Source organism: Candoia aspera, chromosome 2 (assembly GCF_035149785.1).
Source record: "Candoia aspera isolate rCanAsp1 chromosome 2, rCanAsp1.hap2, whole genome shotgun sequence".
Lineage (NCBI taxonomy): Eukaryota > Metazoa > Chordata > Lepidosauria > Squamata > Boidae > Candoia > Candoia aspera.
Genome location: NC_086154.1, coordinates 148,829,392 through 148,844,263, shown reverse-complemented (window position 1 = coordinate 148,844,263; position 14,872 = coordinate 148,829,392). Strand labels below are relative to the sequence as shown.

At 42.1% G+C, this 14,872-nt stretch overlaps 1 protein-coding gene across 1 annotated transcript; it reads right to left on the bottom strand.

The window, feature by feature from the left end:
• Positions 1-3,147: 3,147 nt before the first annotated feature.
• UBL4A (ubiquitin like 4A) lies at positions 3,148-11,047 on the bottom strand. The gene is made up of 4 exons (XM_063294197.1): positions 10,800-11,047; positions 8,915-9,020; positions 7,262-7,467; positions 3,148-6,005 (listed from the first exon to the last, which is right to left on the bottom strand). The coding sequence occupies exons 1-4, from the start codon at positions 10,845-10,847 to the stop codon at positions 5,895-5,897; spliced, it is 471 nt and encodes a 156-aa protein (XP_063150267.1). The 5' UTR covers positions 10,848-11,047; the 3' UTR covers positions 3,148-5,894.
• Positions 11,048-14,872: the final 3,825 nt, after the last annotated feature.

Sequence of the window (14,872 nt, the reverse complement as noted above, 5' to 3'; positions counted from 1 at the left end):
GTGCTTGTTCCTGATAAGCAGAGTAATATGCAGAATTAGGACCAACCTACATGTTTTTCAGACACTAGCTGTTGTAGTCTACATTTTCATGTCCCAAAATAAACCTGCCCTGATGCCTAGGGATTAAACAAATATAAATGGAATATTATCTCTTGACATCAATGTGTGTTATCTTTGTCTTTAACTGGAAAGCACCTTCAAATGCCTTTTGTCACTTCCCCTTTTGAGATCAGAGTATCTCTGACTCTGTAATTTGAAGCCTTGCCATTAAAAAACAAAACAAAAAACTTCTCGCCATTTCTCACAATCTGACTTTTCTAGCTAGTTGGGATGATGACAGAATCTGATCATTCCCTGCTTTATACCCAGTGACCTGGGGCTGAGGATCCAAACTGATCCCCAACCCAAAAGCATTGCTCTGAGATGTCAGTTTTCTGCTTTTGGTATCTGATCACTCATTCCCATAATTCAGATAACAAATATCCATATGTGAATCCACTTATGAGGGAACAGAATATATGAATAATACACTGGAAAACTGTGCCTTTGAATCACCGTGAGGCCCTGTGCAAGTTCCATTTGTGGTGATGTATCTATGATGGTCATTCACATGTGCAAGTCATTCATAGATTCTACAGTGTTAAATCAGCTCTTCCTTATTACTGAATGTGTGAATTATGTTAGAAAATATTAAGCATGACAGGATGTGAGTTGATACAAAAGTTCTATCTGCAGTTAGACGTGTGCAGATGCATTCACACTTTGAAGGCGTCACTTTCCAACCATGTGTGAAAGTGAACTGGAGATTCCATGGATTTGACTTTGAAGTGACTTGAAAAAGTACTTGCCTTTCTGGCTCACTGAGTGAGTGATACGGCATCAAAGTAAAATTCTTAAAAACTGGGCCATATTAGGAACAATCTGATTTGCTGGATTTTTGCTCTTAATTTTTCTCTGGGAGCCTATGAGCTTTTAGGATACAATAAAGGTTCTTTTTGTTAGCTTCCCCCATCCTTCTCTCCAAAGGCTGAGCCAGAACTCTGGTTTCAAAGTTAGTTTTGTAAAAGACACCACGGTTGCTCAAAATCCAGAAATAGCTCCTACAGCTTGTGCAAGTGAAGATGCAGCTGCTTATAATTATCCCATCCACTTATTTAGTATTTCAAATATTTTTAAGCCACTTTTTAAGCCTCACAAAGCAATGTACAGTAAAGTAAGTGATTAACAGACTATAATTGCCAAATTATGTAATCAGAACAAATGCCCAAACTATTCTGTGATGCCACTCTGGAGATATAAACTGATTTTCTACAAAAACAATCATGAAGAAGAAAGTCAGTATTAAAGGGCAAGAGGCAAATTTATGAAGACTTCATCAGGTTTGGGGGTCACCACTGAGAAATCTTTTCTATACCCCTGCTCACTGATCTTAAGTGAATAGTTGAGTATCTAGTAGCTCTTTGCATATAGACAGGACCAGAAGAGTGAAATGGTCTTTCAGATAATCAGATCCTGAGCCATTAAATAAATTTAAAGACTAGAAATTGCACTTGGAATTCTGCTATGTATATTTCATCAACAGATCTTCCTTTTGCTCCTGCTACAACTTGTGCTCAGTCCTCAAAGGCAGCCCCAGGTAAAGTGTATTGTAGCAATCTAGCCTGGAAAGTTAGATTATCAGCAAAGAGCTAAGCGAAAGTATTCCACTATAAGAAAATAAGAGATAAACTCTGCTGAATTAAACCAAAAAACCAGCCTAGCACAATGTTCAGACACTTCTGGAAAGCCCAGGAGCAGACTAGAAGGAAAAACCTTTCCTCTTGCCGATTCTAGCAGTTGAAATTCAAAGTAATCTGCCCTCAAATATGGAGGTTCCATGTAGCTGTCGCGCCTAATTTTCTATCAAAATATGTCTAATCCCTTAATCTGCTTTCATGATTGTAAAAGCCGGTACCTGCAGGAACAGCATTCCCATACAACTATATCATAGCACCTTGAAGGGTCTGAACAAAAAATCTAGGCTCCATCCAGAGTATTATTTTAAATGCTTCTACTGTTAATCAAGACATGAGACGGGGTGCGCCTCCAAGCATTTGCAGCACACATTTTTCATTCCTGCTGTGTAGGTGCAACCCATCAGCACAGATCTGATTTCAAAGCGCAGAGCAACCACAACAGTGAAACACCGCACAGCAGGTTGTTTCGTTCTGGTAGGTAACCACTGAGAGTCGTATATTAAAATAACCATTGGGCAGGGAGAGCTATTTGGCAGCCCAGAGGCCACAAATTGGTCCCTTGAAGGAGGAGGGAGCATCCCAACTTTATTATGTGTGTCAGCTGCCTTCTACCCACCCTCTAGCAAAGGGCTCTTTATCGCTTCCACCCAGTGAGATACCTCAAGTCCAATAACAATTGCAGCTTTGATAAATGTTTCCCTTTGCACACCTCAGCTGTTCACGCCTGTACCAAAAGCAAAACAACATGAATTGGACTGTGCAGCTGAAATGCATAAGGGAAAAGCACAGCTGCAATTAAACAGAAGCTGATTACTGGGGAGAAAGGCATTAAAGAGCCGCCTGCCTGCATCTCAGCTCTCTGGGGAGTAACTTAGGAAGTAGATAAAACCTTGCTCACTCTTCAACTTCTATTTAATCAAACTGTATCTCCTTTTTAAAAAAAAAAACCCCAACAACCAAAAAATAAACACAAGGTTACAGAGTCATGAAAAATTCCATACACAGAAGGGTTAGTATTTGGTGTCAAGAGTCTAATCCATTCTTTGTCGCTGGTTATGCTGGTTGGGCTAATGGGAGCCGAAGTTCAAACATTTGGATAGTACCAAGCTGCTGACCCTTTTCACACACCATTCTTCTTTCCCTACAGTTCTTCCATCTATCAATGCTACCCTACCATTCTCACTCCCATCTCCATTTCCCTTTCTGGGTCTGGCTGACACCACACACTAAACCCAGGTGAACAAACCACAATTCCTATATTATGATGTGCCCAAACAAATTAATGTTTGGTTTAATGCAATGGCTTGGTTCAGGCGACTCCTTCATAAATTGTTTTTCCCCCTAATCTGGGGCTCTCCAGATGCTGGGTGGGAATTTCAGAAGTTTCAGTCCCAATCCATTTGAAGAGCACCAGGGAAAAGCTAAACTGGCCTATTCAGTATCTTAACCTGACAGCATAATCAATACTATTGCAATACTATTAGTTTTGATACTAGTAACCCAAGGTGAAGATATCTTGATTATTCTGCATTCACATTGCCACATAAGCTACATACTTTACAAATCATCCAGAAGCATGCCTGCAGTTGAAACATATGTGATGAAGGAGATCTGAGGCAGAGCCTCCAGAGGGGGAATACAAAGTGTTGCTATATCCCTTTACCACACATACACAAATCAAGAGTTCCTACGACTCCTGCATTTTTTTAATATTTAAGCACACATGTGCACACAAAGCATGCAACTTTGATACACCGCATCCAGAATTTTCCTAATTTAGGCGTTCATAGCATCTTATTTGGTGGGGGGAACCCTGATCACATAATGACATCAGATACTGTGGCAGGAAGAAGCAGAGAATTTTCCATCTCCCGGTGCCATTGCTCTAATCAAAAGCAGAGCTCAATTCCTGCTGTATCTATTTCAACTTGTGGTACAGAATTCTGCTGAGATTACAGCATTGTGGAAAACACACAGCTCTGTTTTTTGTTCCTTCTAAATTGTGTGGCTCCAGATGACCGAGTCTGAATTGTTCCACCACCATTTGGAAACTTATGAGAAGCTCCCATTTTTATTAAACAGCAGGAATAAATTAATTAGAGTTACCATTTTCAGGTCTGTGGTTTGCGTTTTCAATAGCTAACCAGGAGAACGAACATGGAGTCATGGCTGATAGCTCAGTGAAGGTGCTGATTCATGTGCTAGAGCTATGAAAGAGGTACATGCCATACTATGGATTGTTACAAAAAGGACCAAAAATAAAACTGCCAACACTGTAATGCCCTTACATCCACATCTGTAATATTCCATACAATTCTGGTAGCCATGTTTGAAGAAAGTGTTAATAGAGCTAGAAAAGGCGCAGAGGAGGGCAACCAAAATGATTAGAGATAGCAGATGCCTTCTTTATAAGAAAAGGCTAGAACATTTGGGACCCTACCTTAAAAGACAAGTGACGTTGGAGGGACCTCCTTGAGAAGTATAAAATCAAGCATGGCATGGAAAAACGTCTGTCCCCACCAAAGCCCTAGCATTGGGGACATCCAATGACACTCACCAAAAGGAGATTTAGAACTGATGAAAGACAGCACTTCTTTCCACAAGGCAGAGCCAGCAGGCCTGCTCTTATGTTTGCAGTATCCCAAAAGAACCACAATGTCTGAGTGCCGTTGTACAGGCAGAGGAAACCTCTTGCATCTTCTGTACAAAATGAGTTGCTGGAACAAAGCTTTAAAAAAAAAAATCAAAACCTCTGCACTTTCTCAGAACGACAGAAAGCATTTTGTAACTGATAAGCATAGCTTTTTGCTCTTGCTGCATTCAAAATTAAACAAACATTAATTACTAAGACAGTCATAATTCTAAAATTGAGGTTGAATATCATGATTTATCAATGATTTACAGAGCAATCGTATTCACATTTTCATGGAAGGCTGGATGCCATATTTTTATCTGCTTTATCTAAACCATCTCCATAAGGATAAGAAAACAACACAAAGAAATTAGGCAGGAGATCTTTTGTGTTTCTTCTTTCACTGGAGTCAAAAGTTACTTAAACAAATCCTGTTCTGGTGTAGCTCTGCATCAGAAATAGAGATGCACCCACAAAATAAGGGGTCAGACTGACATAGACACAATCCTTCTCTGTGTGGCTTATGATCAACCTGTAACTTTACCGTTTTCAGGATCTGCAATCAAAAATGCTGCCGCATGAAGTGGGGCTTAGCTAGAGGGGGCTTATTTTTAGCCAAGGCAGTGGATCTGCTTTTCTGGGGCATCTGCTGCCTCATGCTAACAATGCCTGAGCCCAGCCTCCCCCAACTTGGATGCCCTCTAGATGTGTGGACTTGCTGATTGGGAATTCTGGAAGTTGACGCTCCCCTCACCCATCTGGAAGGCACCTAAGTTGGGGAAGAGTGCTTTGGGCAATGAACCGGCAAATTTAGGAGTGTGCTCTAGGTTGCAATTGAATGCACTGCTACAAGGACTCAATTGGGCTTAGCTAGGAAATATTAGATGTGCAGATATATACAGAACTCTGCTGGTAAACACTGCTTAGTCATCTGATTAACATTCAGTTGTTTGGTATCTTGAAACATTTAACGATCTAAAACATTTGACAAACGCTTTTCTTGTCCAATAATGCTGATTACACAGGGGACTCAGAATAAGCTCTTGTATTACCAAAGCTTACGTATTCATTCTGGAGAGTATCAATGCTAAAGTTCTGAAAAAGTCATACTTCAAATTTAAATTATTCAGATTTGATTTCCTGCCTGTAAGCTTTAGTGAACTTTATTCCCAGAAAGGCCTTTGGGTAAAACAGTAAACAGGAGTCTATTAGATGCAACCAGGCTTTGGGGTTAAACAAGAAATCCAAATATAAACTAAGCCATCCTCAACTGCAAAGATAACTGAATCTCTCAAGAAAGGGCAAGCAATTTCTCTAAAGAATGCCATTCTCCCACTTCTGTTGAACATACTAGACAGATTGGTCTCACCTATCACCACCTTTAATTGATGGGGAGAAGTTACAGATACTTCACCACCCTTTAACAGCAGCCCAGAGAGATCACTCCCATTAGGCCCCAAACTGGGCCCTGCCCACGGGTTTTCTGTCCAAAGTGGTGCATAGGGCTCAATCCTCCAATTCAGCAGCTAATCCAAAAACCCCATTTCCACAGCCTCAGCTACTTCAGGATGAAGCAAGCGCGTGGCTAAACGTTCTATGTCATCCAGGCTCAGTAGTCGAAGGCTCCGTTCATAATCCTAGAGAAGGAAAGGAAAGGAAGAGGAAGAACTGAATTAAATTGTCAGGCAATGGCCAGGACATTTCCAAATAAAGACACACACACAAGTGATTGAGGCTGCAATTGAATTCCTGGGAAGATGGTCCAGGAAAGATTCTTTGCATTTCCTCCTCTGAGAACAACTAGGTGGCAGCACCTAGCTGATCGTGGCTGACCTTAGAAACCTAAGCAAGGTTGGAGTTAGTTAGCACTGGAATAGGGAATCACCAAGAAACGTCAAGAGCATAGGAAGCCAAGAAAACTTCTTGAACAAAAACAACAATGAACCACTTCTGTGCTGATGCAAAGAAATGTGTGAGAACCTCTTTATTTTTGCCTTTGAGAACAGAGAAACCAAGAAGCAAGCTTTGTTCACTCCCACATAGAAAAACCTGGATATCGTGCATCCTCTAGTGCTGGAGCACCCCACACCTGAACGTGGCATTGCTCTGCCGTTGTATGAGCTGTCTCATGCTCTACAATTACCTCATTATTATTAAGGAAGCACGTTCATGAGCAATTGGGTAGACTATTGTTGCCTGCTTTTTCTGACTCTATGTTAAAAAAGCCAGAATGTTACCAAAAGCTGAATAAGGAAGGGAAGACAGATTACTTTCCTACACATGCATCGTATCTACTCTATGGCAGCACCTTCACTATCTAATACAAAGATGGGTGACTAAAATGGCCTGTATGCTATATTATGTAGGAAGCTAGAAAAGGTAAAATTAATGCTATTCTTTAAATACAGTGATAGATTTTAACCCGGGAGACCTCAGTTAAAATATGCCTGTTCTGCTACTGTAATCTTCTCAGGCCAGACGTCATGGTTTGGTGCAAACATGCAAAATAAGGAAAAACCCAGTAACAACTTCTATGTAGGAATGAACTTATTTACTTACTTGCCTTATTTACAATTCTCTCCCTGCCCCCTGCCCCTAAATAATACCCCATCTGATTGCCTTTTCTTGCCTTCCAGTGGACTACTGGGACTGATCCCTCTCTTCTTAGAGGACTGAATTGGCTGAGCCCTTTCAAAACTATTCTGATATGGGGGAGTAATACTATCCATGTAATATCTACTACTGCTACACTGAGGTTATGCTGGTGTACCTATAAACAGGGTTTTATGTTTATGTCAGGGCACTAAGCTGTGTTACACAATGCTATCAGAGTCAATCAGACCAACCTCCTGTTCTCCCCTACATTCCCACTCATATATAAAGGAAAATTTACCTTCTGCACCTGCTCCAGCACTTTCTCAGCATCAGCCACACTGTAATGCCTGCTCAGGACTTGGGCCAGTGTGTGCCAGATGGCCGGACTCGGTGGGAGACCAGCTCTGCAGCTAGGATCCTCAGGTGATGCCTTCTCCAAAGGCTTGATCACAAGGTTGAGCTTCGACTCAGGCCCAATAGAGTAATCGGACAAACGGTGTTCATCTAGGAAAGAAGGATGGGGCTGCTGAATGGCCAGTGGCCTAAAGCAATAGTCCGATCCCTGCCAGCAATTCAAGCAGATTTGAAAGCCACCATTCCCCACTGAATAAACAAACCTTTATTTCCAGAAGCTCGGCTGTATTAGCACATGGCAGCAAAAAACAACCAAGACCTTAAGAATAAACACACTTCTAACAACTGTAGGTTTTGAGGACTAGAGTCTACATCATCAAATCCACATTCTATAATTGCAGAAAACACCATGAATCTGAAAAAGTGAACTCTGGTTCTCCAAATCCACATAATACTTTTTTTTTTACATTATGGGATTAGGAAGCTCTTACTAGTTTTTGCCAAAGAACAAAGCATTTAGCCAGCTGCTTGCTCAGTTTGTAAAAAGAGCAGACACATCATTTGCTGTTATTCCATTTCAATATAAAAATCATATAAGCCTCCAAAGGTGAGGCTCCTTAGGTCTTAATGGACATTATGAAGTAAATATTTCATGAAAGTAGTTTTTTCCATGCTGTCACAAACATCCAGTCCCACAATGACACAGCAGAGTATCATTTGCAACTGGCAAATCAGAGGAGCCTTTACTTTTCTCTGAAATGTTCTGCCAGCCTCACTGCAGTGCAGGTCAAAACTAATAAGGACAACTGGATTTTAAAAAGAACCATATGAAAACCTGTGTAATCAGAGCTACTTGCTGGGATGCTTTTAAGAGAAAGACAGGCAAATATCAAGACCCATTTGGAGGCAGCAAAATTTTAGCTGGATACTAATTACAGATAAAAGCTTTGTTCAGAAAATAGGATTTAAAAATCCACCAATTCTCTTACACACACTTCAACACAAATGGTGTTTAATCTTTTTGTTAATACGGAGAACTACATAAACATCAAAAGTTTGCCTGAATTACTACAAACTACAATACAAGCCAGGGGTCAGCAAGGTAAGGCCCTATTCCTGCTAAGATCATACTGTAGAACCCAGAGGTATTCTCAGGGTATAGTTGAAGTAAGTCAAGATGGCAGATGTGATGGTGCCATCCAAACTCCGCCTGTGTCTTTATGCGTATCATCAAAAACAGGCGAAGCTTTGACTGCACCATCATGGCCATCACCTTGACTTCTTTGACCACACCCAATGTATAGGAAAAGGCTAGAAACACTATAAGAACAAGTTGTGTTGCTAAATTTTTGAGACTGGCAGAAAGTGGGAGCTGCTACTCCCACATAAACCTGGGGAATTGTGAGCTAGTTTCTCTGCGTTCATCTCTGTCAAACTGGGGTCAGAGAAGCTATTGGTCTCATTCCTCTTAATGAAGCAGCTCTTGAGATGTCTTCTACGGCCTTGGAAATAAATGCTCTGCTACCTGCTACCGTGGATGAGCTGACTGCCATCTCCGCCCCGCCAACTGCCTCATGAGTAACCACTCAGCACCCACCTGCCAGAGCTTTGCCTTTGAAGAGCAGGCGCTGCTGGGAGACTGGGACATTCAGCTTCTCTGAGACCAGACGCTTGAGAGAGGAGATGCGCTCATCAGGGGAGACCTGAGAAGGAAGAACGCTGTGAGGTGGAATTCGGCCTACAAAGAGGGCGCTCAATTTCATACTTCAGAGACTATGGGTCATGGTCAAGAAACTAGAAGGTGGATTTGGGAAAAGCTGATTCAACCCCAGCTAGGCCCCCCCAGCAACACATACCTCTTAAGGATATCTACCTTTCAGCAGCTGCTCTAGTAAACTTTCCCCATTAGTAAACTGTTTTAAAAGAAATAATTTTACTTTGCATTTAATTTATGGTTGCAAACTTTTTCCCCCACTAGCAGAGTTGTGGTTGGTGCACAGAAACTATTTTCAGCATGGACATTTTTGGCATATCAGACATCTGTTAAGTATTATTGCTGCTTTTCAACTTAAGCTCACTGTTTTATCTTCCCTGTGGGAGAAAAACGCAAATTATGACTTGGAAATTCATGGATAAATCTTCAATGCTCAATAAATATTGGAAACACTGCTGCCTTTGAATACCTCTGGCTCTCCCCCGCCCCCTCCAAATCTCTAATTTGGTAATGGTAACAAAGATATGGTCTTCCCTTACACAACCCTAGCAAGAATACAGAGAACATACGCGTGAAATTCTTAGGTAACGTATAGTACAAAAATTTAATATCTAAATACTTCCAACATGAAATACTTTGTGCTCAAGCTTTGCTAAAATTGTGAAGGTGCAAACCGTATCTGCCTTGCTAAAACTAAGCAGATTTGGACTTGATCGGTGTTAGGTTTGTATTATGTAAACTCCCTTAATGATTTCACTTAAGCATGGTAGGGAAGAGTGTTTTTCCTGTTTCTCACCGTGACAGAAGCTAAAGTCCTCCACTGACAAGAGTGGAGTTTACAAGAGATTCTGGACCCAGTTCATGGAAAAACTATTGAGTTTAAATCTACAGATTATTTCAAAGGAGATGAAGTAATATATGTAACTATAAATCATATAATATATGATTTCAAACTCATGGAATACGTGTGTGTGTTTATATTGTATTTTGTTCTTCTATTATTTGTAATTGCTGTTGGGGTAAGGGCTACAGAGTCATGTATTTGAGATGACTGGCTATATAAATTGAAATAATAAAGAAATACTCATCAGTGGCTACTAGTCATAATGGCTGCCTATCACCTTTAGAGACATGTGCCTTTTGATACCTGCTGCTGGGCAACGCAAGATTTACCAGCGTATCTGGTTGACTGCAGTAGGAATGGATCTTTGCATGCCTCTTCTTAAGACCCGCGATGCAAGACACAGGGTGTAAACAATACAGTAATGTCATCCATCCTGCAAACCCAGGTCAGCCTCCCTCCATTGGGTGCCTGGGTTGGGTCCGGTGAGGTTTTTAATCCAGCAAGTCCGTGGGGCGCCAACTCGGGCCAAACTGCTTTGATACAGGCAGGGGCTGCCGGGGCCTTGGGAAGGAAAGGCCCCTAAGGAGGGTCAGGGACGGTCTGCTCCCCCTCCAGGAGGCTACGCTGCGCCCGAGCGCCCGAGCCACCTTCCAGGAGGCCTCGGCAAAGGAAGAGGAACAGAGAAAAGGATCGAGGCCCAGAAGTGCTCCGAGGTCCCCTGTCCCGGGTGCAGAGGAAGCGCCGCGTGCCCAGAGGAATCGCCCTCCCTGCCCAGCACAAGGCCCAGGTGGCGGCGCGCTCCCCCTCCGGCCGGACCCTCCAGGAGGCCCGCCTCCCTCTGCCCCCGGGAGAGCCGCGGTGCCTGCCCGGCAAGCCCCCAGCGCCGATCCGCTGCGACCTCGCCCCGGAAGAAAGAAGGGCTACCTGGAGGCTGCATTCCCGGCCCTGGAGCGCCTTCACCATAAGTAGCATCTCGGGACACCGCAGCTCTGGAAGCCAAGTGGCCCCTTTAAGAGAACCATAGACAGGTAGAGGAACAACCAAAAACAGAGCGGTCCAGTAGGGGGTTCAAAACAACGCATTCTCTAGGCGGAAAAAGCCACCTCGGTCTCCCGTCTCTACGAGAGCCACACGTTAAGGTACCATAGAGAGACGGGAAGGAGATGAGAGGTTAAATCTCTATGGCCGGAAATAGGATCTCCGATAGTGTAAAGGAGACCGGAAGGCGGAAAAGCCAACGCTTTCCCAAAGGACATGATGTCACATGCTCCTCAGTGATTAAATATAGAGTGGAAGGAATAGGGCTATGACGCTCAAACCAGTGCGTACAAGTTTAAGGGTTGCTTATATAGTGAGAATAAGACGGAGTGTAGAATATCGGGTTAGAGAACTTCTTTTATGTTAAGCTGTGAGGTGGCGTTCCGAAGATGTTATTTAAATTTCCGATTTTAGCTTGCACGGTTTAAAATCCGCCATATGCGGAGCAGATTGAAAACCAGTATATAGGAATTAATGGAAAAATGCAAAAAAAAGTTAGCAAAATTGTTAGTCTCCTTTCACTGGAGTGCCTTGCATATTTAAATCTCCTTTATCCAAGAAACTACAAAAGAAGCAAATACATTATTTGGTCTTCCATTCTCCCAAACATAGCAATTGCACAATAGACAAAGATGTGCAGGATTCACCTAATTTTCTACTAGGTATGGGACCCTGAAAAGGGTTCTTCCTGCAGGGCAAGTATATACTGGGGGAACATTCCCTCAAACTTTCGGATCCTAAACTGTTAAGGTTTAGGATAATTACTAAAATCATGAAGTCCAACCAGTATACACTGCAGTATTTTTAGGACAAGTATTATATACCATTTGAACAGCCTTGTTTCAGTGCCTGAGATAATCAAGGACAGTCCCACATAAAGTGTGTTGCAGTAATCTATTACAAGAATACGGACTACAGTGAAAAGCCATTCCTATTCAGAAAGGTCACAGCTGGCTAAGTGGGCTCGAGTGAAAGAGATGAATACCCCAAGAGTACACTTAGACTGCACACCTGCTTCCTCAGGGGAACACAACTTCAAGAGTCAGTGCTAACCAGTTCCCTGGCCCGTGAGCTGCCAACCCACAATGCCTCAATCTAGTCAGGACTCAGCTTCAATGTATTGTTCTTCCTCCAGCCTATCACAGTCTGGGGACATCAGTCCCATATCTGCACTACCTCACCTGATTCTGATGACAAGGAGAAGCAGATTCAAGTGTCATACTGGTAGCACCAAACCCCAAACCTCCTGATGCTGTTACCTAGTGGCTTCCGTAGATGCTAAACAACATGGGTGTCAAAATGGAACTTTCTGGGATCCCCCTTGTACTCAGAGGGCCTTGCAGAAGTACTCTAAAGCTACCTTCTGGAGCTGACTGGATGCAGGTGGACAATAACCGAAGAACAGTTCTTCTACTCCAACAGTTCTTCTAAACTCAGTAGGATTCCATATCTGATGCTATCAAAAGCCACAGGAAGCCCAGTAGGATCAACAGAGTTGCATTCCCCATCTTCCCCCAGAGCAGGTCATCTGTCTGAACAACCAAGGCAGTTCTCAGTGCTAAAACCCAGCCTGAAACTTGACTAAAATGGGGCTGGATAATCCATATCTTCCAAAAATGGATGATCTGCCACTGTCCTCTCAAATACCTTGCCTAAGAAGGGGATATTTGCAACTGAGCAATAGTTTTCGACCTCCTGGTCCACAATTACTTTTATCTATTAAGTGGTAGAATGATCATTCATATGCTTTGTAACAGAACTATTGGTTTTGGTCAGTGGGTTTTTTTTCCTGTTCGGTACACTATATATCAACCTTTCTCAACCGTTTGACCCTGGAGAAACCCTTGAAATATTTTTCAGGCCTTGGGGAACCCCTGCGCATTCAAGCTCAAATATAGGCCAGAAGTTACAAAATTATTATATTTTGTTTCATGTGTAGGCCTGTATACTGTATATGCACTAATAGTATTCTTAAACTAAAAATAAAGAATGAAGCTTACCTCTTTAATGTGAAGTTGCCCAAATTTGAAATAATGTTTAAATAAATCATCTCCCAGGGAACCCCCAGTGACCTCTCACTGAACCCTAGGGTTCCACGGAACCCTGGTTGAGATTGTTCCTTGCTATTAGTAATTTGAGCTACTTTTGATTTTCCAGATTCCCCACAGTAAGAAGGACATTCCATTTTACCTTGATGGAACAAAATATCCTATGTAGCCCTACCCAGTTCACAGAAAGTTAGATCTACTATAGCTTCAGTTACATTAATAGAACAAAATCATTTATGCTGCACTGACTTCAGTGCCACTTAAATATAGCTAAGTTTCTTTCCCCTTATTGTGTAATATTGTAATTCAATGGGTCATGCTCTTTTATATACAATTTATAACCATGTAGAGAGAAATACAATGGCTACATTAAGACAGCCAACAGCTCCTATATTCATTAAGCCAAGGACAGGAGGATGAAAACACACAATTTTGAATAACACATAATGGAGAAACAGTACGATCACACTGCAGCATCCATGCAACGTTGCCTTCCAGTCCTAGAAAGCCAGATTATCCCCCTCAATGGAACAGCTTCTTATTCCATTACATGCATAACAATACTCCCCCACCTATACACAAGGAGCCATTAAAAATACCAGTGAATAAAGCCTGATGCTATGAGTTAGCTTCTATCATGACATACTGTACTCAAAAAGGAAAAGCCACAGAACCTCCAGCTGGTCCAGAAAAGCCAATCTTCCATTTTGGAGGCAAGGATTCAAAATCTGCTGTGAATGGAAACAATCTTTTCTTCCCTGCCAAAGGAAGGATGAGGACTTACAGCTATACACTGACAGCAGCAACATCCAAAGGAGAAGGAGCTGAAGTAACAAATATGGCTCCAGTTAACATTTGAATGCACAGTTTTTTTTACAGGTACACAATATTTATTGCCACGCTAAAAAAAAAAAGCTCTCTATCCACTTAGTCACAGCAAAGACAGGCAACAGGGATCATTTGTCTTCTCCCAGTTATATGCATCAGCCCCAGAAGAGGAACTTTGACATGGTGAAACAGTTCAAACTTTATATAGATACTCTGAATCCAAGGTAGATAGGTATGCTTTATTTCAGTTTGGGTCTTGCCTTTCCATACTTTTGCTACTCAAGGTAGCTGAAATTAAAGTCATTTAAAAAAAAATACATATTATACATTTTTGTTGTAAAAAAAATCTGGATGAAGAGAAACCCCTACCTCCTTCTTAAAGCGATTATATTTACCAAGAAGTATGGAGGGTGGCTAATTCCTCTACACAGGGTCTCAACAGAAATAATCAGGAGATTATGGCATAGGCCAAGTGCCATGGTTAGTCCTCTCACCCATCTCCCTTGTCACCCATGAGACCAGTCCATCACAGCCCTTCCATGCTTGCCTAACCAGCCCTATAGGTATCATCCAGGGAGGCTTCATTGACCCCATTCCCCTGACAGCCTCATCTTCCAAGACATCACCCTTACTGCCTATTGTGTGTCCTCAGAGGTTTCTCCTCAAAACCAAACTGAGCAGAAAGTATAGGAGCTCTTTGCCCTAAAAGGAATGAGCAACCTGTTTCCTGAGGCCAGATGAAGCTGGATCTTGCTGAATGAGAAAAATGGAGCTCTAAGAATCACAATAGAGTCTTTATTGTAAAGTATCAGAGATGGAGGCAATCTTGAAAGGAAGAGATGTGTGAGGGGCTGTCCTCCAATCATCCCTAAGCCTCCTATAGGCAACCTGTATCCAACAGGATTTCTGCCCAGCTGATTTTATCTTTATTTTGTTAAATTGTTTAATTAGAAATGCATGGGAAGGGAGCATGCTCCAAAGTGCCATCTTCTAGCATCACCTTGAGGGAGGAATAGTGGTATGCAGATTAAATGAGCATCACAATATGATGGCTGGTGCCAGCCTAAACCTCATTCCCAAGTG